This window comes from Kuraishia capsulata, genomic scaffold (genome assembly GCF_000576695.1).
Source record: "Kuraishia capsulata CBS 1993 genomic scaffold, Kuraishia_capsulata_scaffold_2, whole genome shotgun sequence".
Classification (NCBI taxonomy): Eukaryota; Fungi; Ascomycota; class Pichiomycetes; order Pichiales; family Pichiaceae; genus Kuraishia; species Kuraishia capsulata.
Genome location: NW_019172951.1, coordinates 83,193 through 107,480, shown reverse-complemented (window position 1 = coordinate 107,480; position 24,288 = coordinate 83,193). Strand labels below are relative to the sequence as shown.

Genomic DNA, 24,288 nt, shown 5'->3' with positions numbered 1-24,288 from the left:
ACGTGACTCCTTGGCCAGTGAAAGCCTCTCAATTTGCAGAGATTCCTGAACATGGATGTCACATCATATTTCTCATCCCAGTCCGTCTCATCCAGGGACAATCTCAACTGGGTTTTCCTTGTTGATTGGATTCTGGCATTCATATCATGCATAGCTGTTATATTCTTCTTCAACAGGGCCATGGCATGGGCTGTCAGCACTTCACTCAACTTTGTGCTCTGGAAACGACATAAGGTGAGGTATAAGGTGCAATCCTTCAAAATATCGTACCTCGGAGGAAGAGTGTTCTTCAAGAACTTGACGGTTATATCTGACAATCAGATAGTCTTCATACACCAGGGCTGGTTTACCTGGAGATACTGGCTAAACGCCTCACGAAAATCCGACTACATCTTTGATCGAGTTTTCAAATCTGAAGGAGATGCTGAAAATCTCAGAAGCCCGTTTAACGATTCGCTTCCAGCCCGGTTTGCTCTGGAGGCGTATGGTTTGGAGATCTTCATGTACAATAGAACCGAGGTCTACGACAATATCCTGAACTTCTTGAATAAACACGATGTCGAGACCCCAGACGATTCGGCTGATGAAAAAGAAGGGAATGTCGGCTTGAGGCAGCGAAAACATGTCAATACTGATATACATGATGTTCCCCGAACTGTTGCACCAATCATTGAGGGAATGAACGAGCTCAAGATCAACCGTAATCTGGGTCCATATTCGTTACTGAGAACATTACCCATTGAGTTAAGCATCAAGAAAGCATCCTTAGTTCTGGGAAACGAGAACACAAGTTCTCTTGTGGTCTCTTCATGTTCAGGAATTACGGGAGAGCTTACGATTGCTCCATCCAAATGTTCTTTGGATTACTACAAGATTGTGTCGAATCTGAAGTTGCAAAAATTCCAGAGCTTTATGAAACCGAACATTTCTAGCACCAAGAATCTAACACCGACCAGTATTGATGCCATACGGGCATATAAGCAAAAACGTCGTTTGCAACGGCTGAGGAGGTTTCTTGGATCTGTGGTTCTCAAAATTGTACACAAAAGGGATAGGAAGACCCTCGAGCGCGATAACTCCCAAAAGTACGAAGAGATGTGGCCTGGTTTGAAAAGATACTTACTGGACGACAACCAGGATGTGAGAACTTACCATTATCAGAGTTTTGAGTATGCCAAGTTCTCTCAGATTCTCGAATCTGACTACATGCACTTGGTTTACTACTATGACGTACCGGGAGTAGTTCCACAGAACCCTCCTCCCACGCTTGCTAGCGATGGGCCTGATGTCAGAAATGGAGGTCCTCCCCCCATGGCTGGTATGGATATTCGTCTTTCGAAGCCCATATTTCACTATGGTCCGTGGGCTGAGCGCCAGAGAAGCACGATCCACAAGGCATTCTTTCCTTCCGCTTGCAGAGATGCTCTTGCGTTTGATAAGCTTAAGCCTGGCAGCGACAGAATATATACTGGTTTCCAGCTCAAGGCGGAAATAGTTGACTCGGGTATATTGATTATTCCATTCAGAGAAGGAAGCAAAAATCCGCAGTATCACGACCAAGCTAGCACTGAGCATGATAGTGGGGAAACAAATTCAATCAGACCGTTTGGTTGGCTTGAACTGGGGCTAGGAAAAGGATCTAGTATCCATTCCCATGTCTCCTACGTGCCGACTCCTGATGGTTGGCAAAATCACATGGATATTAAGCTCTTGACTCCTAAATTGAGCTCTAGTGTGAATCATGATGTTTTCTTTAGCGCCAAAGAACACTCTGTTTCCTGTGATGTCGGTTATCCTTTGAAATGGAACGGACCTACTGTGTGGACTTTTAACAATCATTCCTTAGAGGCAAATACCTTTTTTCTGAGAGAACATGTGACTTTGATTGTTGATATGCTTGACGATTTTGCTTCGGGAGATCCTGTTCCTTATGAGCTATTCAGACCTTTCACGTATAAAGTCAAATGGAACATCAGTCTGTTTGCAATATATCTGAACATTAACGATTTCAACATCATTGACAACTCCACAGACTTCAATGATAACTCTTTTGTCTCGTTTCAAGGTGAAGACTTTTTTTTGGACATTGAAATTCCCCTCGATGCTGTGGTTAGGACCTCAAACACAATCACTTACAAGCTGAAGACAGACTTTTTTGATCTAAGGCTTGATACCCCACCTTGGCACACAACCAACAACTTTCTGAAACGGAGAACAGTTGGACGCGCGAATAACTTCGAAATTACGGGATCGTATACCTACTTCTCCATGGTTGACATCGACTCGGTGGATAACATCGTGATTGCTTGTACCTGTGACGACACTACGTTGGAGTGCTACGGTTTTATCGTGAGATACATAATGGTGATCAAAGAAAATTACTTTGGTGACCATATTCATTTTCAGACTGCTTCCGAGTTTACCGAAACTAAAGCGAAGGGCTCAATGGATATGCTCAAATCTCAATCTGAAGAGCTTCCAGCAACCACTGCTTATAGAACAGAGAACGAGACAGACGTGCTATTCTCTTTTTGCGTGAATAATGGCTCATTGGTTCTTCCAGGCCATTTGTATGACTGTGAGTCTCACGTGGCTCTCCATTTTTCGTCCCTTGATATCGATATTAGGTTCACCAACTACTACATGGACATGCAGGCGGATTTCTCGCCCGTATATGCAAGGCTTGTGAAAGACTGTGATCCCGAAGAAATTTTCAACGTTATTATAAAGGAGCCAAAATTCAAGCCCGAACTCTTCATTGACTGCCTTTCGGTCCATGGACACAGAATGTTTGGTATACCACCGGCAGAACCCACATATTTTTGCAAGTGGGACTTTGTTTCCGGAAATATAGTAAACCATTCCAGTTGCGAATTCATTGATGGTCTGAGTAAGGCAATCTCAAACCTGGGATTTGGATATAAGGATGTTGAGAATGCTCTCATTGCTGGAGAAGAGGTTATCCATGATGCCGTTGCCTTGGCTTTCACTTGCCCCTTAGTTGACCTCAATTTGAGAACTGGAGATGATGTTCTCAAGTGTACACTGCAACCAATTGACTTCAAGTTCAATGATTTATCTAATGAAAGATACACTGGTCGGATGTCACTTGATATCCCAAGCATTATCGTGACTTCTTTCTGCGTACTCAGCAGTGATAAGCTAACCATGGCTTTCGAAACGTCATTGAAGCTAACTGATTTCGTTCAAAAGGAAGACATGGATTTGAAAAGACAGTTGCAGCAAAAGCACATTCAACTGCATGACGGGCCATTTCACCGTTCTCCATTTATTTTGGCGAGAGCGAATCGTGCAGGAAAAAATAACACATATTCACAAAGTTATGGGAGTATTAAACCTTCTTTTTCGATCCCTGATTTGCCATGGCCGCTGAATGAGCAGACGGTGGATATACTGATCGAAGACTTTCCAACAGAAATGATGAGTGCTTTCTCTGATGGTGGATCAAGCTCCTCTTTCACGTCGTTTGAGGACTCTGAATCGGATTTGAGGGATTTCGCGGTCAATAAACCTATTATGGCTGGCGATGGTTTTCGTCCGGTTTTGGAATACGACGATCGTGATTACACTCCCCAAATCAAGCCAGACCCCAAATACGAGTTTGACAACATCATTGTAAATGTTGGGAGTATCAGGGGATTTGCTTCACCAGAGTCGTGTTCAACACTGGTTGATATTATGCATGATATGGACAATTTTGATGTCAAAGGGGTAATGGATTCCCTTCATATTGACATCATTGACGCTGTCATGAGACTGCACTCCACAAAATGCGAGGCATTCAACATTCGTGTAGTGAATCCCGTGCTCAGCTTCAGATTTGGCGAGTTTAATGCTTCCAGTATTGATGATGTCTTTGATTCTGGCAGCAAGCTTCCTGACCATTTGGTTCTGGAAATAATGAATCCCTCCTTAGTTGTTTCCAAGAAAGTGACCAGATCAAGAGTACAGGTCAAATCGGACTTGGTTGGTAAAGTCGAGGAAAGCCTAACCGGGGCTCTACATCTTCGTGAGGTTGTGCTGGGAATCAGGAGAGCTGATGCAGTCAGAGCGGAAAACGAAGAGTTGGTCTTTCGCTGTTCTCTACAAGATCTTGAGTTTTGGTTTACAGATGACGAGACGGACGGTTTTACTGGATCCCTGAACATCAGAATATGGGACAATGCGATTGAGTCGTTGTATTTGGCGTGGCTAGGACAGTATCTGTCGGAGCTTCATGCGCTGGGTGTTGCACTTGGGAAGAGACATAAAGCGTTAGCTGATAATGTTCGTCTTTCCAAGATTGATCTTATGCATTTGGTTTCGGCTGCTAGTGTTGATCACAAAGTGCTGCATGATCCCTCTGTGATCACTAAACCATCTAATGTCATTAGGACATCGAAAGATCATATTCGGTATCAGGACAGTTGGAAGGTGGTCACTCGTCTTCGCCATGTGATTGATAGTGTCCCTGAGAGCTGGCGCAAACGCACAGATGCTTTGTTCAGAGCTTGCAAATGGGATGCTGACTCTTCTGCTAGGGCAGAGGTTTTGGAAGTGTTTTCTCGTTGGAGAACATGGGAGTTTTCGAACATCGAACACAGTTATATTTTCAGGTTTGTGTTTGGTGGCCTTAAAGATACTCCGGTGAAGGGTTCTGCAGTTCAGTTCACCCTAGAAAGTTTTGCCTTGAGATTGTCTGCCTATGACTTGGAGGACGATTATATTCGCCTCGATTACGTCTCTTTGGGATTTATGAAGACCATGAAGAAAGTGGACGATGCCTTCAAGAAGCTGGTGCCAGATACACACCCAGATATTCATCATATAGATATCACTATGGGCTTGTCCTATCTTCGAAGCAAGTTCAGTCTGCATTGCCTGCGATTGAAGGATTTCATGGAGACATTCAAGCCGATAGCGGATCACAGTGAAGTTCAAGAAGTCCAAATCAAGGACGGTATACCCTCCAGCTTCAGTTTCAGTTGTTTCCTTGAAACATTTGACAACAAGGTCGAGTTAAGTCAAATCGCTTCCAACATTAGTGGTACTGGCCTTACCATCTCAGCATTTGCTTTGATTCCTGAGCTGAAAACTGATCCTATGCCTTTAAATGTGTCACTCGAGTCAGAATTGTTCTCTACAGAAGTTCATTTGAACAACATGACACTCATGGGAAGTGCAGTGAAAGGCGGAAACATGTTTTTCTCATCGGTTGGTCCTATTGAGACTGGGCTGAAAAATGTCCTATTGCAAGCAGAATCGATAAAACTTTCGGCAGGAAATGATACTGATGATTATGTGGCCTTTGTGGCTGCTGTGCTGGAAGATGAGTTACCTAGGTTTGACGACATCAGGGCGCTCATCTCCAAATCTCAAAAGCCCGAGCTGTCTCCGCTAAGCTCTTCATCAGAGCATGGTTTGCTTGATTTTGGATTTCCCTTATCTATCAAAATTGAAACCAAGAGTATTGATGCTAAGGTACAACTTCTCACCCCGCTGAGATACGTGATATTGTCGCAAAATTTTGTGTTCAAAGGTCAAGTTTTGCAGGGTATATTTGTCTCTGACCTTTCCGTGACCAAAGCAGCTTCCAGTCTACAAGCGAATAATCCGAATGGCTCCGGCCACACCTTTGTGCGGGCTGATCTCAGCAAGTTTTCTGTTTTCCTTCGAGTGAAAAGTGACCCAGCACTGCTTTCTGTTGAGTCGTCCATCAACATGGAACACTCAAGGTTGTCGTTTCCGAAGGTTGTTGATTCGACCAGACTATTCTATGATATTCATGAGCAGATTTTTGACAATGTCAACAAACTTAAGATGGCTATCAACAGGATTTCAAAGCAGCTAAATCCGGAGAGCACAAACTCTTCACCCAGTGCCAGTTTGCCTTCTATCGTCTTTAAAGTGGAATCTTTGGCTGAATATATGGCAATCGTTGTTTCTGGATCCTCTTGTGAGCTATCACTGGAAAGCAGGATTGTCAGCCTGTCTTGTTGTAACTATACTTTCAATGATGGAGAGAAGGCTGCTATAAACAGGGTAAGACCTCATGGTTGGATCAAGTTTCCCTCGACTCGTCTTGTGGTGGCTGGTTCAAATCTCCCACACAACAAATTTGAGGTCATGGAGGTGGATTTCGAGATGAAGTTGCTTGAACCTGAGAAAGAAGACCAGAGGTATCAATCATTCCAGATTCTTTCGCAATGGTGTCGCTTTGTGCTTAGTCCGTCTGTGCTCATCAAATTCCTCGTCTTAGGTCATGATTTAAGAGAAGCACTCTTACCCTTTCTTGACAAGAAATCGTCAGAAAAGATATCTGAGCCTGTTGTGAAAAAGATCGAACCTTCCGAATCAATGTGGTCTTCGTTCTCTTTGCACATGCTGTCTCACAACATGTGCATTGGTTGGCTCTTTGAAGAAGGAATGATGGATGTGGAAGACATTCCAGGGTTGATAGCAGGCTACGAAAAAGCCTACATCACCAGCGCAAAGGGCATGGGCAAAGTGTCGATGGTTGGAGCATATCTTTCCAGAGCCCATGGTGATCAGCCTAGTAACTTCTACAGCACCTCGAGTGAGATTGACAAGCTAGATCGTGCTTTTTTCCCGGGATTTCAACTGACGTATGTCATTGCGTTCACTGATGAGGGAAAGCGAATCAGAACCCGCCTGAAGGGTGAACAGCTTGATTTCAGAGTTCATTCTCGATCGCTGCTGCTACTGGACAAGATGTGGCGATCTTTCACCGCTGTGGAAAAGGTGATCAAACAGTTGGAGAAAGTAGCCACTCCTAGGAAACACATTCAGCTTTCTTCCACTGAAAAAACTGAGGATCTTGCCACCAGTCTGGGTATCAACTTCATCGATTGCCTCATGACATTTGATGGAGCCAGTATCTCTATCTCGCGCCCTGATCTCTCGACGGAAGACGAAAAAGCTTCGTTGTTCTTACGTGCCCCGGCTGTCAACATAGCCGCGGAATACCACAAGGCCTCTAAGGGAGGAAAACATGTGCTCAAATGGGAGGTTTTGACCTCTTCTTCGGAAAATATTCTTTACGCTGCCTGTGTTCCGGTGATCCTGGACGTGTATCGTGGATGCAGAAGCCTGATGAGATCCTCTCAGTCGCCTTCTGCCGAAATTGAGACTAGTCAAAAAGCAAAATTGCCGTCTACAAAGTCAGGGTTTGATATCTCCAATTTCGTGGACATGTTTGATATATGTTTTGCTCTGAGGATAGAGCCTCAAACCCTATCTCTTAGCTGTGAGCCAACTGCGAAGGTTGAAGCAATTGTCAGTTTCGACGGTATTGATATACATTTCAATACTATAGAGTCCAAGGGTATATCTGGAGCAGTTGAGATTGAAAATGTGATTATCAAACTGCAGCACGTCTACTCTAGACAGACTAGTGGGTCCATTGTGATTGAAGATTTCTTGCTGAGTGGAATAATGAAAAGCCAGAAGCAAGGAGAAAGCTTGGTCACGGTTGGTTCGATCTCAGATGTCAACGGTTATGTGAACATGACTCAATTGCAAGATTTGGATCTGTTCCGCGACATTTGGATGCCAAATGAATTCTTTGAGCAGTATGTTGCTGTAGATGAGGAAGTTCTAGACGACAGCGCTGATCCAAAGACATTTGCAGCCAGGGTCAAAGAAGTGTCTTCTACAGCAGCATTTCCTTGGTTCCTGAACTTCAACGTACTGAATGTTGGTTTCACCGTTGATCTAGGCAAATCACTTGGGGTAGTTACCTTGAGTCTCGACCGGGTCTGGGCGTTTTCGAGAAAGACAATTGACTGGGAGCAAAACTTCAAGCTTGAGTTCAACAACTTCAGGCTCACTTCCAAAGGACGTCTAGGTGGAGAACTGGAGCTCAACAAGCTCAGGCTCCATTCCGCAATTGCGTGGGAACGTGATCACGAGAGTATTCCATCTGTTCTGTTATCTGCTGGTTTTGACAGTTTGCAGGCCAAGGCTTCGTTCGATTTCCACACCTTTTTCATTGCAGACATTCAGACAATTGGTGTCAAAGTATATAACCAGAAGGGGGTGGGTGTTCTTGATAGTCTGGTGGCATCAGGGCATGTTGGATCTATCCAGTTGTTTTTAACGGCGCTTTCCGCTTCGAACTTTCTGGAAATCTACCATACCGGTCAAAGGATGCACCATGATATCAATCTTTCCTACAACGAGGTGCTTCATGATTCTGCCATGTTGAGACACGATGATCTTCGCAATACGACCAATTCTTTGACTAGGGCCAGATCAGTGATTTTGAACCATCACGACCTAAATATGAAATCAAAGAAGAAAGCGGTACAAGATTTCGCTCATGCAATCGTCAAGTTGAAAACAGCGCTTGATGTCTCAGTGGAAGCCATCGACATCCACATATATCCAAGTTCTCTTCTTGATAGCCAAGTGCTAGTGATGCAACTGGGTTCCGCAAATGCTGCTTTTACTCAGGATCAGGAAGATAGAGTTGCTAGCAAGTTGAACTTGAAGTTGAAGGACGTTAAGGTTGCTCTTTCCACAGTGAAGAACAGTGCACCAGAATCGGCCCTTCAAGAGGTTGAGATTTCGAAGTACGTGAAACATGCCAAAACTGCCAAAGGAGGAACCATCTTCGTGTTTCCATCGTTGGCTGTTTCCATGAGTACATGGCAGCACAATAACTCTAACACGGTTGAGTACATCTATGAGTCATCATTTGGCGGAAAAGTCGATGTTCGCTGGAATCTTGGTTCCATTAACTTTATCAGAGAAATGTGGACTGTTCATGCGAATGCTCTTTCGACCAGACTCAACACTAGACGTCTTTCGACATTGGGAGAGACCGACGGAGAGGAAGTCATGAACAACTCAACGGTGCTCTCGATCTTTGAAACCGTGAATATCGAAGATCGTCTCAAAAACGTTGAAGAGGATAAACAATTCATTTACGTCCCCATAGTCTCTCCCAGAATCGAGACTCCCCAATTGAAAGAACTGGGTGATGCTACTCCACCATTGGAATGGTTTGGACTACACAGAGACAAGTTCCCCAACCTGACCCACCAGGTAATTATCATGGGATTGCAGAAGATAGTGGAGGCTGCGGAGACCCAATATGCCAGGGTTTTGAAGTGAACACTTTTTTTGCACAATTTATTACGAAGTGATGACAATTTTGGTACTATTGAAAGAATCTATGTATATTGTAATACAATTGGGTAGTACACACCTCTTGCCAACATACATGTTTTGTCGCTATTTGGATTAGAGACCTTGTACAAACGAGGCAACTGGTCACTGAGGTTTCGTTCACGTCTCAAGGGTTATTCTTCTCAAATTTTAGTCCGTTTTCACACCGTGAAGAAGGTGATTATATCATCTGAATCAGCCACCCCCAAAGCTCATCTCATCGTGTTGGGCTAATTGATCTCGCGTGGTAGACAAACTTCCAGTTTTCGCACCATTGATTGCGTTCACCCACAACCATACCAATGCCGTTGTTGGAACGTGTTTCAAGAGCTATAGATCAGCATGGTTTGATCCCCAAACTGGTGAGGCAGCTGCCACGTTTCACCATGTTGCTGGCGATTCTGGGTGTCTCATGGTTGTTCGTGTTGCCCCTCCATGGCCAATACAGAATCACATATATATCCGAAAACGCGTTGATGCCGTCTCAGGCATACTCTTTTTTCAGAGAAAGCGAATGGAACATAGTGAGGGGCTACAGGGAGGAGGTTGTACGCGCCTTTGAGGAGCAGGATATGACTGGAAAAAACGAATTGATGACTACGTGGTTAGACAACATAGGCTACAAGGTGGCCACTCACGAAATAAATAGCAACGAATCTGTTGTGTATGGAATTTTCCATGCTCCTAGAGGTGATGATACTGAGGCCATGGTGCTGGTTGCTCCGTGGTTTACGTTTGATGGTGAACAGAACGCCGGTGGTGTGGCTCTGACCATAGCCTTGGCTCGGTACTTTTACCGCATGTCCATTTGGTCCAAAAACATCATTGTCGTTTTCCCTAAAAACGGCCAATTGTCGTTGAGGTCATGGGTAGAGGCTTACCATACTTCTCTGGACAAGACGGCTGGAAGCATAGAATCTGCTGTTGTGCTGGAATACCCTTCCGACGCGGACCATCTCGATTACATTGAGTTGAACTACGCCGGTGTGAATGGCCAATTGCCAAACCTGGACTTGGTGAATTGTGCTGTGTTCATAAGTGAGCACGAAGGTTTCAAAGTCTCTTTGCAACAGACCCCAAAGGGCCAGCTATGGGCAAGGGACTATGGATCTCGACTTACTGTCCTGTTGAAAAGCATTTTTGAGCTGTCCATGACGGGTTTGCTTAAAGGTGGAGGGAACGGATGTGAGGCCTTCAGTGGCTGGAATATTCAGGCAATCTCTCTGAGAGCCAAGAAAGGTGCAGACTCACACGACATCACCACCTTTGGTAGAGTGGTCGAAGCGATCTTCAGATCCGTCAACAATCTCCTGGAGAAGTTCCACCAATCCTTCTTTTTTTACCTGATGCTTGCTCCTAGAAATTTTGTTTCGATAGGTACCTATCTGCCGTCTGCTGTGTTGATCTCGGTTGGTTATGCTCTGGCGTCGCTTTCTGCGATTTTAACCAACAACAACAGAAACAACGATCTCTCACAGACACTGAGACTGAGGTCTCCAAATATTGACCCAATACCGCTGTGTGTTGGGTTTGCCATATTCTTCCTGATCTTCACGATTTCGACAATCTTCGGCGTGAGCATGATGTACGTGGCTGAGAGATACCCATACGATAACGATAATGTTGATGGTTACAGAAAGCTGACTTTCACTGTCATCTTCTCGGGGGTGTTCTTTTCATTCTACGCTTCATTGGCACCCAGTTTGAGTCTGTCGAAGGAGACTGATGATCACAAAAAGTTCAAAGCACAGGTGGTCAGGACCTTGAATGCGTTGGCTCTATTTTTCTTGACTGTAGTGTTGATCGGGCTTCTGGTGGTTCATTTTGCACTCAGTTTCACCATTGGGGTGTGTGCTTTGCCGTTGGCATTCATTAGCTATGGCCCTCAAAGCTCACAGAGCAGAGCAAAGTTGATCAACTCAGCCCTACTGCTGATATCGTGTCCTTGGTCCACCATCCTTGCTGCGGGTGTTTTGTCATCTGTCGGATTCGATCTCGACATGGTACGCAACATAGCCCAAAATTTTCATCTTGGAACCGCGCGAGAGATTGTGAGCGCATTGCACTTTCCCTCCAGTCTGGATTATGCCGAATGGCAATACCTTCTGGATGGGCCCACCGAAATCTTCGTCGGACTAATTTCTGCTTATAAACACTTCCAGAGCTGGACTTGGCTGGCAATTTGCTACGGCTGGTTCACCACATGGTTGTGTCTATGGGCGATTTCGATATCGGATGTCACCTATGGTGAAGAGATAACGGAACTTGAGGCGAAGCCTGCTAAATGATACCTATAGACACTAGGAGTGATATGAGTCACTGACCAAAAGTACAGAATGACTGATTTGTAACACTGATGTGTAGTTATTACTGAATTCTGATGAAAGCAAGCAATACTGTTGGTACTCCAAGTATGAGTATGTTTGTTCGTATTGGTTTTCTCGGTAATTTAAAAGATTGGAATATTGTTAAATTTTAGTCTGAGCAGGTCTATTGTGTGATGGTGAGATTTTTCTCGGTCTTTAGGCGTACTTCTTCATGAACATCTCGTGGAATTCCTTCCATTGGTCAATCCATTCAGTGCCAGGGGCCAAAAAAGTGGTCCTGACATGCCACGAGCCTGGAACCTGACCAAAGCCAGATCCTGGTACGGCACAAATACCAGTGTTATCCAACAATTCACTGCAGTAAAACTCATCAGGCTCCAATCCCGACTTCTCGGCCTGGTCAACGGCCTTTTGAGGAATGGTCAAGTTGGGGAAACAGTACATGGCACCTTCGGGCTCCTGACAAGAAACGCCTGTCATTTCATTAAAGGCAGCATACAGTGACGCAGCTCTTTGTTCCAACGAGTCAAAAATCGCCTGCGATTCGTACTTGAACTGTTCGTAGGACTCTTGGCCCTTCTTGGGAGGGTTGATCATGAGTTCGACAAGGGCCTGACCGGTGACAACAGGACACAACGAAATGGAGGCCAGTTTCAACAGCTGCTGAATGACCTCATCATGGAAACCAACAAGCTCCATATAACCACCTCTTTGACCACATTCACCAGAGATACCCTTGGAGGTGGAATGCAGCGAGGCAAGTTGCACATTTGAAAATCTGCCTTGGTCATCACCTTCTTGCAATTCCCTAAGGATCTTCTTGACTGATACAAATTCGCCTTTGAATACATTCTCCTGGTAAACCTCGTCAGCGATAACCACCAGTCCGTACTCCGCAGCAAGAGCAAGCAAGTTGGCGATCGCATCCGGCTTCAATATCGCACCTGTTGGGTTTCCCGGGTTGATTATAACGAGACATCTAGGTATAGTTCCTTCTGCAATGGCATTTTCAATAATCGTACGCAAACTGGACGAGTCGATGGACCAATCTTCCTCCTCCTTTAAGTAGTATGGCAGAGCCTTGGAATTGTTGAGAGTGAGAGTCGCGGTGTACAAGGGGTATTGCGGGATTGGGATCAAGAACCCGGTCTGTTGCCCCAATCCTAAAATGGAGACCAGATAAGAAACAGCGGTGGAGGCACCAGAAGTAAGGAAAATTTCGTTTGCATCCGACTCGTACCCGTCTCTCTTTTGGATGAACTTGGCAACTTGTTCTCTGACATAGGGAATACCTTGGGAATGCGAATAAGCTCCCACTGAGCCAATCTTGCCGAGCAATAGTTTCGCACGCTCGATCAAGTCCTTTGGAATGGTCTGCACCAAGGCAGGATTATAGATCAACTCCGGGTATTGCAGTATGGCCAACACCTGTCTGTAGAAGGTGAGTGGCTTTTGGTCCAATTGTTGGGGATTTCCAATGTTCGCGTTGATGATTTTGTTAAAAGGCAAAGAATGGGATTCGCCTGCGAGTTTTGCCCTCAATTCCTCGGCCTTGGTGGGGATAGGGCCTCGGACCGCGTACTTGGCATTGATAGCGTGCGGGTTGAGGTCCTTGGCCAGCAGCTTAGTGGCCGGTTGGAAGGTATATTTGGAAGCCAATGATTTCAGTGATGTGTACGACATTAGCCGGTGATAATAATGTACAAACCAAGCAAAAAAACACAGAAAAAGGGAAAACGGCTCTTGTTGGGAGAAGAATTCCGGTCTGTCTATCAGAGCTGCTGACTCAACGTTCAAAAGTCGATGGGGACCTGTGAAATTCAGGCAGAGTCCACATTCAGTGGGGGGTAAATTTTAAGCGAAACAAATGAGCGATTTGATTGGTTTGTTTCGCGCGAAGAATATATTTTATGGTCAATTACACATACACAGCACTATTTTCCATGATAAAGGTCCTGCGCTTTTTTACGCCGTAAGATAGCTATCTTCTGGTTATCTCTTCAATCTCTTTAATACTGTGGGTGCGCGCGTATTTTTGCGGAGGCAGCAGCTCTTTTCCTGGACCCCGGTAGATTTGGGAGGTGTCCCATACTTGAAGGGATCTGTCTGAACGGTTTTTGCCATAATATGCCCACTACAACTCTACTTCATACAATATCAGACAAACACATTGCTTGTACATAGACAGCATTTCAATAGTGAGTTTGTAATTTTGCGATCGTTGAAGTTTTCTCGTGCTAACCCCAAACTTTCTTTTCAGTGGGCGCTGATTTATATGAGGTTCTAGGAGTGGACAGGAATGCGACCTCGATAGAGATCAGAAAGGCATACAGGAAGCTCGCCCTTCTACACCATCCCGATAAGGTGCCAGAACATGAGCGTGACGAGGCTGAGCTCAGGTTCAAGGAGATATCTTCTGCTTATGAAATACTGAGTGACGAGGTCAAGAGGGACGAGTACGACCTGAGAGGTGACGCTGCATTTGGAGCAGGTGGCGTTCCAGGCGCCGGGGCGGGAGGTTTTGGGTTCGAATATGATGATAGAGACTTCGATGAGGATGACTTTGCCAACTTTTTCAACATGTTTGGTGGGGGTGAGCCACAGGCCCGAAAGCCAAAGGAATCCGAGTTTACCCCGGATGCAGAGCTGGAGATCACTATAACACTGGAAGACATATACAAGGGTAAAATCTCCAAATTCACCTCCACAAGAGAGATCATTTGCACACAATGCTCTGGGTCTGGTGCCAAGGCTGGTGCAAAGCCAAAGAGATGTGAAACCTGTGATGGGGAGGGCCATATCAGAAGGATAAGATGGATCGGGCCAGGTATGGCTGCCAATGAGTACATCACGTGTACTAAGTGTGAAGGTACCGGGGTGACCTTCAAGAAGTCACAGCTGTGCAAAAAGTGCAAAGGAAAGACGACCATTCCAGAGACAAAGATCCTGGAGTTTGTCATCCCCAAAGGTGCTACCTCACTAGATGGAAAGATCATTTTGAAGGGAGAATCTGACCAGTGCGTTGGAAAGAAACCAGGAGACGTTGTGTTGAAGTACAAAGTTGAAGATCATGAGGTGTTCCGCAGAGGTGAAAATGAAAATGAACTTTATGCAACCATTCACATTGCACTAGTGGACTCGCTGTGTGGGTTCAGCTCGCGTGTCGTGCTACATCATTTGGATGGCAGACCCATAAAGATCGATTCCAAACCCGGGAAGGTGTTGAGACCTGGAGATCTTCTGAAGATCCCCAACGATGGCATGCCGTACGTTGGAAATGAAAACAAACTGGGGAATCTGTACTTGGAGGTGGTCATCGACTTCCCTCCTGACCACTGGTTCCTAGAAAAGAGTGACTTGGATAAGATCAAGACGATTTTGGATGTGAATTCGAACCAGCCCACAAAAGATGATGAGAATGATGGTGTCTCCCCGGTGTTCTATTCTGTTGTGGATCAATCGAAGAAGGAGAACAATAACAGTTGGTGGTCCTGGTTCGGGTGGAATTGATCATAAGGACCCTGGTCCTCAAGTACATAGATGAATGTCAAATGAATGCAATACCAATGATTATACAAGTTGCGAAAGACGATCGTTAACATAAAACTCCAAACACGACGTGCCCTTTTTTCACCTCCTCGTCCTCTGGCTCTTACCCACTATCTTATGTCTCGAAGAAGATGTACTAGCCATGAACCTCCGCGGCCTCGACCTCAAACCTGGTGTAACCTGATGAACTCCAGGAGCAACTTCTTCCTCCTCAGAGAAGCTGAGGTCGAATTTCAAGTCATCAAACTCAACTTTGAGAGCCGCTTCCAGTTTTTCGGTTTCGTCGTCTTCTGAAATCATATCCTCCACGAACCTAACCTGCTGGCCTGGGGCATATAGTTTGAACAACAAATCCTTGTCAAAAGGTTCGTAACCATCCGGGATCTCCTCCATCTCCTCGAGCCGTTTTGAAGATGGCAGATCAAGTTCTAGCGAATCGTCGCTTTCGTCCTGCTCAACCTCAGCCAATTTGGATATCAAATTCACCTTTGGGACTGTTTCGAGCTCGGGTGATGACATAACTAATTCTTTTCTCCTGCTGGAGAACAAAGGCGAGTCTTTTTGCACGGTAATCTTTCTTCCCCTGTGCAAACCGAACAGATCTGCTGAAGCAGCAGGTTTCTTAGCGCTTGTGAACAGCAGCGACGCCCCACCAAATTCCAGCGAATCATCAAACAGTCCATGCTGAGACTTTAAACCCTTAAAGTTGCCATCCAGAATCGACTTTTTCTGGCCGTTTGGCTTCTGGGCCTTAAGGGGCGTCTTGTGTAAATGAAATGTCTTGCTGGGATGCGATTCAACCAAATTATGCTGTTTTTGCCTCACATCGACTCCTAAACCTTTCCCACGTACTCCGATGCTCGCATTCTCTTTATCAGCATTCGATATTCGTGTGGCCATGATGATGTATAGTTAGCTGTATGGAGTTTAATAAAAGACATGGAGAGACTGGAGATTGTTTACCTTTCAGTCAAACTTAATGAGTTTGGAACTACCCAATTTTTGAGCGGCGTTAATTTTGTTAGTGCACTGTATATTTCGAAATATTTATAATGGGGAATTAGACAACTTCACATTAGACCTTATTGATACTACAGCGCTAACATGACAAGCCCAATACCGCGAATAGAGAAACTGAATTTATATCGAGATATCAAGCGATCGATACCGCGTTTGCCCCTCGACGGTCTGACAAAGTCACTGGTGGCCCATCATGTCAATACCCAGGCCCGTCGTGGTCTCCCAGAACGCCGCAGGTTGAAACGGCAGTACGATCTAATGAAGCAGGGGAAATCGTTGTCAAAGGAAATGCACAAAATAATAAGTGTTGCTGATCACACTTCCACTTATAAGCTTCTATCGCTAGTTTACCTCGATAATGTGCCGAAGAAGAAGACTTTACCCGGTTTCGTGCTGGACTTCATACGAGACAAAAAAGATGTTGAAAAATACAGAAAATTATTTGACATAAGGCATGTGATAGCGAGGCTACCGTCCTCACAAGAAGATGTGAAAAAGAACTACTACGAATATTTGGATAGGCAACAATTGAAAGGCCGCAAACTGGATAGTTTCAGTTTCTCGAAAATACTGGGATTTGCGAGTAATGAGTCGATAGAACTACCCGAGCCAATTCGAGAAGACCCCATGGAGACTCCCGAGAAAGATTTTGATTATGAGGAAAAGCAATTGCGCAATATAAAAAGATTCCATGACCGTACAACCAGGTACAGAAATCTGGTATACGAGCATGGGGCTACAATCCCCTCGCTGAAGATAGAAATGGGAGTAACACCATTCGGATTGCCTCGTCCAGTGAAAGTTCAAACAAACTCGCTCGCGAGAAGAGCACAGAGCGTCAAGTGTGGATTTCTGAAACTTCGACCTCTGACTCGGGGACACTTTGAGTATCTGGAAGGGCTCAAGAGCAAGCATGCATTCGAACAGGCGGTCAGTGTCAAAGGCAGCGACAGACTTGACAACTCTAAAATCTTGAACAAGATGTCTAGAAACCTAAGGGTTTTCATGAGAAACAAATATTTCATTGATGAAAATGGCGAATACCATTTTTCAGAGAATTCCAAAGATTGCATGTCAGAGGAGCTACTTGGTTTATACTCGAAAGCTGGAGAGCTAGCTTAGGCTTGAAGTCGTTATAAAGTCTCGTCAATCATCTCTATCAAGGTCGAACACAAGCATGTCTTTGTGATTCTGGTGGATCATGCATCCCACTCGCCTTCCACTAAGACCATTCACAGCCATCGCCAGGGGACTGAATCCTTCCATGGTGCCTTCTTTATTGTTGTTGGATGTTTCATCAAAGTAGCTTTGCATTATCACCGCATCTCGGGTCAATTTTGTGGTACCCTCGGCAAGGTCGGTGTATCGAAATGAACAGAGCCCTGGTCTGGCATAATCTGTAGATACTTCTGTGGAACTTGATGTGGAAGCGGAAGAGGGCTCCATAATGCCTGGTCTGGATAGCAGCAGAATCTCCCGGTCATCTATGAAGGCAGCGCTCACCCCCAAATTTTCATGTACAAGCTCGGTGACATCGATTTCATAGTATTTGGGAGCTTCTGGTGATTGAGAATTGTGCTTCAGCTTGATTAGTTGCAACTTTTTGGAATTATGAACGTGCAGCATGCAGATCACGTTAAACGCTTCGTTCTCTTTCACGATTCGAATATCGGAATGTATTCTCATGCCAGGACACTTTTGGAATATGCTGATGGGTGGTCCGCTTTCGATCATTCCTCTCATATTCATTTTGACAGATTCAAAGATGATGTCGGTCTTCTCAACCACGTCGTCGTAGTAGCTGTGCAGTTTGGGAATTCTCGATTCCTCAGTTTTGACGAGATTTTTGAGTATGGACTCATTCAATCCCAGGGTGATGTATTCTGATATATCGCTGACCTCAAAATAGCGGTCCTTGATAGGATCGTCAGAGGTGATGTCTTGCAAAGCATATGATAGCCAGTCGATGAAGTTTTGGAAGAGCCGCTGCTCGGAGTTGATGTCTGCTATCAGCTTGTATACGAGTCTCAGCAGATCGGAGGTAGCTTCTATAGCAGACTCAAATAATGCAGCCTCCATTCCCAAGTCATCTTCTATGACATTGGACCATTTGGCATAGCCGGAAAGTTTGGTCAGATGGAGTATCAATCTCTCCACTCCTGGAATCACGTATGTGAATAGCACTTTGCGAGCACCTTCAAGTGCCTGGTTACCCAACTTGATCCACTTTTTGATGCCTCTTTCTCCCACGTATTCGGTGAGCCATTGCAGTACTGGCTTGCTGACCATACCTGTCAGCAAGAGGTCATAGAGCTTGAACCCTGGTTCCTCAAAATCCAGCGAAGAATACGCGGCATCCTGCTTTATCTCATCCTCCAGCAATGACATGGTTCTGTGGTTGAAGTCTATGAAAGGCTTGCAATCGTGTGTTATCACATCCATTGCTCCCTTGAGATAACTCATGATGTTCAATGTCTGTGAGATGGTCACTGAAACCACGGGCAGGAAGGCTCCGTACTTCGAGACAAATGTCGTGTCGATTCGCGCAATATAAACATTTTTGGTGTCTTCCATAATGGCATAATGCGACTCAAGATCCTCGGACGAAACAACATTGACGAATCTGAGAGTTTTTAAACTTTTCAATTGTGATCTCCCAATGGCGAAGAGACCGTATAGCGTCAGACTGAGTTCACCATTGTCCAGGCCAGCAATCAGAAGATCACTAGTAGAACCCTCGCATTTCAGAAGGTCGTCGGAAAGAATTTTCAAGCTCTCAGAGAAACTCGCGTTGGGCAATTGTGATAGAGCAGGAAGAGACTTGGCGATATCCATCTCGGCCAGCTGGTCAAACTTACCCAGCGATCGGAACTCCTTTTCTCGTTTCGACCAGCAGCAAGCCAGATATCTTGAGTCTGATAAGGACTCATCTAGCAAAGCGACTAACTTTCCCTTGTCTGAATCATAGAGACGGCAAGACCCGTCTTCCCCAAACAATGCCATTAGTTTTCCTACAAGTAGTTAGTAACCAATACACGAAATTCAACCAAAAATTCACATACCATCAGGCCTCCACACAAAATCCCGGATTTTGACTCCCTTTATCGCTAGCGACCAAACCCGTTGGCCGTTCAGACGGAACACAAACAGTGTTGAGGCATCCTGAGAAGTCACGGCCACCAGGTCCATGGTGGGGCACCAACTGAATACCCCGTGCGGTTCAACTGGCCATGGCAAGGTCTTGTGGCTGATAACCTGGAATTGCACCATAAAGTGCTGTTTTGAACTGGTTTATGGTGTTGAGTATGAGAGGAATTGACGTGATTAAGAGACGCGTGTTTTGAGCCCATGTTCCCCAACTTTGAGATGGGCACTCAATTTTTCAGGCTCTCTATCTTTTTCTTATCTCTTTTTCATGAAAGAGCAGGTAAAATGTTCAAAAAAAAACCAAGCGTGGGTATTCGATAGTTGTTTATGGTCTCTTTTGCTTATTACTGACTGTTGATTTTTTCAAGATCAAGGGTTTCTCCAATATAAAGTCATCTTTCAGAAGAGACGTGCTCGATGCTATCTGCACTCTGTACAATCTTCCAAAAGAGAAGCTCTCTGCGGAGACAGCGAGGGAGATTTTGCCAAATCCTACTCAGGAGGCCAGATTCTTGACTGTGAAAAACGAGGAAGGTTCTATTTTCATGGATGACCGGAATATCCCAACATGGTTCTCTGCCTTCGATAAGAACGAGGAAGTGTTCTACCCAGCCCTCTACACCTTGTGGAGATGTCCATATTTGTTGCCTATAGTACTTACCCATGATGTTTTAATCAAAGAGGTACTTTCTATGGGTGCGAATCTCATGCTTCCGGGAACGGTTCCTCCTTTCGAACCCAGGCTTACTGCTGGAACGGTGGTTGCCATTGCTTCTAGCAAGAGTCCCCACACGGCCATGGCTGTGGGGGTTTTGTGCATGGATTTGGTTGGAATTGACTCGGTGATTGGGAAACAGGGAGAGGCTGTCAGAATACTACACATAATAAATGACGAATTGTTCAAGATGGCGAAGAAAGATGTTGCTATTCCACAGTTGAGCGAGGCCAGTTTGGAAGTTCCATGGGCAGAGGATGAGGCTGGTGAAGGTGATGAAGCTGGCGAAACTGGCGGCACTGTATCCGTTTCGGAGGCTCAAAATGTTTTAGAGTCTACAGAAAATCTGGAAGGGACTTCACAAGAAAATTCAGAAAACAATCCTGAGCAAACCGCTTCCTCTTCTCTCGCAGAAGGTGTCTCCAAACTCACTCTAGAAGACATTGACAACTTCTTCTACAGAGCTCTGCTGCAGTCAATTGCAACCAGTCATATTGAAACGCCAATAAGCTCCTCCAATTTCATGTCCAATCACGTTTTGAAAAACCTCCCTCCAGTGGATTCGAACCACGTGAACATCAAAAAGACTTCCTGGAAGAAAGCTGCCAAGTTCCTCAAAGCCATGGAGAAGGCCAATTTGCTCAAGGTGAAAGGCAAGGGTGATGATTTGGTTATTTTATCACTTGTAGGTTCTGAAGATGACCGTATCAAGAATTTTGTTCCTCATAGAGTGAAAAAGGCCACCAACTCTGCACAACCAGTGGCTACTCCGAAGAAATCCAGTGACAAATTGCAGATCGTGAAATTTTTCAAGCCCACTCCAAAGAGCAACTTCTCTCAATTCATGCCTTCAAATGTTGTTTCACCTTTCTTCAAAGATGAAATAAAAGCTGCTCTTACCGAGTATGTGAGGGCTCATGATTTGGTGAATAAGCAGAACCCTTCATCGGTCCTCTTGGATGATGTCTTGACCAAGGCAGTTGGTCTGAAATCTGCAGCAGCCATGGACCGGTCTGAAATTCTTCCGAAGACTTTGGCCCACTCATTCAGTGAATTCGATGCTCTGGTTAAACCAGATCAGGATATTAGAGAGGCAGCGTCATTTCGTGGTGGTATACCTCCTATTAAGATCATTACTGAGATGGTGATAGGACGCAAGTTGGTCACCAGAGTGCTTGGATACGAAAACTATTATGTGAGAACCGAGGAATTTAACTCAGAGCTGAAGGTGAAATGTTCAGCTTCCACCAGCATTGGTCAGAACCGTCAGAACCCCAAAATTACAGAGATATCAGTCCAAGGCCCCCATGCGAAGAAGATCATTGACTTGCTCGCTACCAAAGGTGTTAGGCCTCAATGGATAGAGGAGGAGAATAAGGTGAAGCCGAAGAAGAAGAAATGACTTGGGAAACCCAAATTTCACGAGATGTGTTGAATGACGTGCCTATGTAGATATAAAAAGATGATTATCAACAGTTAAAAAAAAACCAATGACATAATGCAATTCTCGTCCCTGTAGTTAGGTTCGTGCTTTTTCGGTCGTTGAAGCCATTTTGCTTGCCTCTTTCCTCATTGAACTCCACTCCTTGAAAATCCTCAGAGTACCCAAAAAGATGATTGTTGCAAACGGACCTAGCAAAGGAACGTAGACAGCCATCTTGTGTTCGTCTGGAAAATACATCTGCTGGATCATGTCCTTCTCGAAGAAAGCACGGTTAGATTGGTCCACCGCCTCAATCGAGAGCTTGTTGGCATCTGCAAAGTCCTGTGAGTTGATTAGGGTGATTGCCGAGTTGATGGACCTCAGAGCGGATTCCACGTACGCAAGAGTGAAGTCCGGGATCGAGATCGTGGGAAGCTGTTTGGTCAGTTTGGCCAATGACAGGAGATTGTTGAGGGCCCTTTCTATATTCTTGATGGTTCTTACCCTCGTGAGTATGTCAATCCGTATGGCAAAGCTTCCAGGAGTTTTGGGACTTCCCAACAGCGATAGCAACTGAGAGGCAAAAATCTCCATTATTGGGCTCAACGTATCGTGTTCGAGGATTATCGGTAAACCTTTAGGTGCATTGTGAATCTTGAGTCCTCCCCATTGTGGTACCAAGAAGCTGTTTGAGTTGGACCCCTTTATCGTTATCGGTGAGTTGGCCTCGGAAGGAACATACACCACAAAATTGATCACGTTCTCAGATATGGTGTTTTCTTCCAGTCCCCACTCCGAGTGGTCGATGAATGTTGACATCTCCTTCTCTGTCAGCAGATAAGTCTGCGACTCCTCATCCCAGATGTTCTTAAGGGTGTCCTCTGATAGACTGGCGTAGTACCCGACCTGGGAGTCCAACGAGAAACTGGCAATGGGTCTCAGAAACTCAAGATACTGCTGGAATTCTTGGCTGCATCTTTCCACGTCCCAGTCCATGATATCCCCAGCTCCCTGTAGCAAACTCAGCGAAATATGGTAGGTCGAAGAATATGGGATCGTCATGAGATCGTCCTCGTGAGGGCTCTTCAGCGAATCCAGCTCCGATCGGAAGATCTCCCCTATTAGATAGTCAGATATCTGTTCCGGAGTCGATATATCGTTATCGGAGTTGAGTCGGAGTCTCAGACGGAAGCCGTCGACGTCTTGGAACGTGCTGTCATCGTCAGGATCGATCAATTCCAGCAGATAACCGGCATTGCTAGGCACGGAGTCGGCCTCCTTCAGCTGTATCCTCCAGTCCACACGTGGCTGCGATCCCAAAATCAAGCCTATGCGTGAATCCAACAGCGTCTGAGTCACGTCTATGATTTCAGACGAACTTTTCACCTCTATGGGGATCTCGATGTGCACTTCTTCCAAAGCATGTGCCTGTAGCGCGTATATCTGGTCGTAAGGTAACTCAGCGCGGTATAGCCTCGTTGTCCAGTTCCATATCGGCGTTCCTATGCAAGCGCAAATAAACTGGGTAAAAGTTAGTAGCCGTTTAGATTTCGAAAATCTCGGGATCTTGAGTGCAGTACTTCTGAAATTAGGTCCCCGAAGACAACATGAAACCGTTGAGAAACTTACGAGAATAGAAAGCACGATTTTTCTTCGCAGCGCCATCATCTGAGGAGAATCCTCAGGCAGCGATCTGGAGCCCATTTTTGGAGACTTCAGCGATACTTCCAGGAAGAAACAGTAGAAGGCTGGGGGCTGAGATTTGGCCGAGTTGTGGTAGGTGTAGTCTCGGATCATGCTTAGACGTGTCCAGGGTGTGTGATTATTAATCACGGCTGTGCAGCAGCGCAACGTTCCGAAATCTGCGCGTTGTGCACCTGCTGAAAAGTTTAACAGCCATTAGGCATTTAAAGTGGAGACTTACTATGGTTGTTATGAAAGCATCAATGCTCTTCTTTCTAGGATGGTTCCCAGTAGTTTATATACAGTAATACCGCGGTGCTTGCAACTCAAAAGTTTATCACTATTCCTGGACCGTGCGTGGAAGTGATAGTGGTCTGGCCAATCAGCACTGGTTGGGGCGAGTCGATCTTGGCGGCAGCCTCCCTGATTGCCTTTCTGGTGGCCATGATATTTTTCAGGATTTCAGAGTCGGAGAAATGGCACTTCCCAACAGCGAGAGCCACCAGCACTGACTTCTGTCTGAACGGCGTGGTTCCAGAGGCCTCGGTGATCTTCTTCTCCAAGTCGTCAACGATAGTGCCTCTCTTTGCGTTTGGCATCAATCCCTTTGGTCCAAGCACTCTGGCAATCTCGCGGAGATGAGGCACCATCTCAGGCGTGGCAAAAACGTTGTCAAAGGTGAGTTCAATGGAGCCATCCTTGATTCCCTTGATCACCTCCAGGCCACCAACAACCTGCGCACCGGTCTTTTTCGCATTTTCAGCCTGTTCTGGTATCGTTGTGAGCGCACATATGTTTGTCTGCTTCAGAGGCCTGGGGAGTCTCACGGATCCGGCCACTGGGGTCACTCCCTTGTCGGAAACCACCACGGTAGAGGTGGTAATCGTGGCTTCGTTAACTGGTCTGCCCACTTCAGCAGCTCTCAAGTACCGCAACGCCTCGGGCACCTCTAAAAACAAAGGAGAGGTCTCAGGGGCCTTTCTGGCCTGTGTACGCTTCTTCTGCGTTCTCTTAGCGTTCTCCTTTTTAAGGTCAGCACGGGTCATCTTCTTGGCCAGCTGCGGCGCCGAAGTCTGGAAAAAGCGCCTGTTGGCAGGCGCTTGTATCTGTAGCAGCCTTGTGAGCATTGTGCAAGTAGATTGGAAAAGTATTTTCTAGTCTGGAGGGGTTACGATCCGCTGAAGAAACTGGCCGTCGTAATGGTGGAAAATTCAGAAACCTTGGTGTTCTGG

General features: G+C 45.5%; 10 protein-coding genes across 10 annotated transcripts; 5 read left to right on the top strand and 5 right to left on the bottom strand.

Moving 5' to 3' along the window:
- Window positions 1–51: 51 nt before the first annotated feature.
- Window positions 52–9,138, top strand: KUCA_T00001333001 (uncharacterized protein; the record flags this gene model as incomplete). The annotated part of the gene is made up of 1 exon (XM_022603501.1): window positions 52–9,138. The coding sequence occupies one exon, from the start codon at window positions 52–54 to the stop codon at window positions 9,136–9,138; it is 9,087 nt and encodes a 3,028-aa protein (XP_022457376.1).
- A 356-nt stretch (window positions 9,139–9,494) lies between these two features.
- On the top strand, window positions 9,495–11,480 carry KUCA_T00001332001 (uncharacterized protein; the record flags this gene model as incomplete). Its single annotated transcript, XM_022603500.1, has 1 exon — window positions 9,495–11,480. One exon carries the CDS (start codon window positions 9,495–9,497, stop codon window positions 11,478–11,480), a length of 1,986 nt encoding a protein of 661 aa, XP_022457375.1.
- A 234-nt stretch (window positions 11,481–11,714) lies between these two features.
- On the bottom strand, window positions 11,715–13,202 carry KUCA_T00001331001 (uncharacterized protein; the record flags this gene model as incomplete). Its single annotated transcript, XM_022603499.1, has 1 exon — window positions 11,715–13,202. The coding sequence occupies one exon, from the start codon at window positions 13,200–13,202 to the stop codon at window positions 11,715–11,717; it is 1,488 nt and encodes a 495-aa protein (XP_022457374.1).
- Window positions 13,203–13,646: 444 nt separating this feature from the next.
- KUCA_T00001330001 (uncharacterized protein) lies at window positions 13,647–15,029 on the top strand (the record flags this gene model as incomplete). Its single annotated transcript, XM_022603498.1, has 2 exons — window positions 13,647–13,695; window positions 13,780–15,029. The coding sequence occupies 2 exons, from the start codon at window positions 13,647–13,649 to the stop codon at window positions 15,027–15,029; spliced, it is 1,299 nt and encodes a 432-aa protein (XP_022457373.1).
- A 120-nt stretch (window positions 15,030–15,149) lies between these two features.
- On the bottom strand, window positions 15,150–15,968 carry KUCA_T00001329001 (uncharacterized protein; the record flags this gene model as incomplete). Its single annotated transcript, XM_022603497.1, has 1 exon — window positions 15,150–15,968. One exon carries the CDS (start codon window positions 15,966–15,968, stop codon window positions 15,150–15,152), a length of 819 nt encoding a protein of 272 aa, XP_022457372.1.
- Window positions 15,969–16,172: 204 nt separating this feature from the next.
- Window positions 16,173–17,210, top strand: KUCA_T00001328001 (uncharacterized protein; the record flags this gene model as incomplete). Its single annotated transcript, XM_022603495.1, has 1 exon — window positions 16,173–17,210. The coding sequence occupies one exon, from the start codon at window positions 16,173–16,175 to the stop codon at window positions 17,208–17,210; it is 1,038 nt and encodes a 345-aa protein (XP_022457371.1).
- Window positions 17,211–17,234: 24 nt separating this feature from the next.
- On the bottom strand, window positions 17,235–19,358 carry KUCA_T00001327001 (uncharacterized protein; the record flags this gene model as incomplete). Its single annotated transcript, XM_022603494.1, has 2 exons — window positions 17,235–19,099; window positions 19,151–19,358. 2 exons carry the CDS (start codon window positions 19,356–19,358, stop codon window positions 17,235–17,237), a joined length of 2,073 nt encoding a protein of 690 aa, XP_022457370.1.
- Window positions 19,359–19,520: 162 nt separating this feature from the next.
- Window positions 19,521–21,352, top strand: KUCA_T00001326001 (uncharacterized protein; the record flags this gene model as incomplete). Its single annotated transcript, XM_022603493.1, has 2 exons — window positions 19,521–19,541; window positions 19,604–21,352. 2 exons carry the CDS (start codon window positions 19,521–19,523, stop codon window positions 21,350–21,352), a joined length of 1,770 nt encoding a protein of 589 aa, XP_022457369.1.
- A 117-nt stretch (window positions 21,353–21,469) lies between these two features.
- Window positions 21,470–23,170, bottom strand: KUCA_T00001325001 (uncharacterized protein; the record flags this gene model as incomplete). The annotated part of the gene is made up of 2 exons (XM_022603492.1): window positions 21,470–22,894; window positions 23,003–23,170. The coding sequence occupies 2 exons, from the start codon at window positions 23,168–23,170 to the stop codon at window positions 21,470–21,472; spliced, it is 1,593 nt and encodes a 530-aa protein (XP_022457368.1).
- A 212-nt stretch (window positions 23,171–23,382) lies between these two features.
- Window positions 23,383–24,183, bottom strand: KUCA_T00001324001 (uncharacterized protein; the record flags this gene model as incomplete). Its single annotated transcript, XM_022603491.1, has 1 exon — window positions 23,383–24,183. One exon carries the CDS (start codon window positions 24,181–24,183, stop codon window positions 23,383–23,385), a length of 801 nt encoding a protein of 266 aa, XP_022457367.1.
- Window positions 24,184–24,288: the final 105 nt, after the last annotated feature.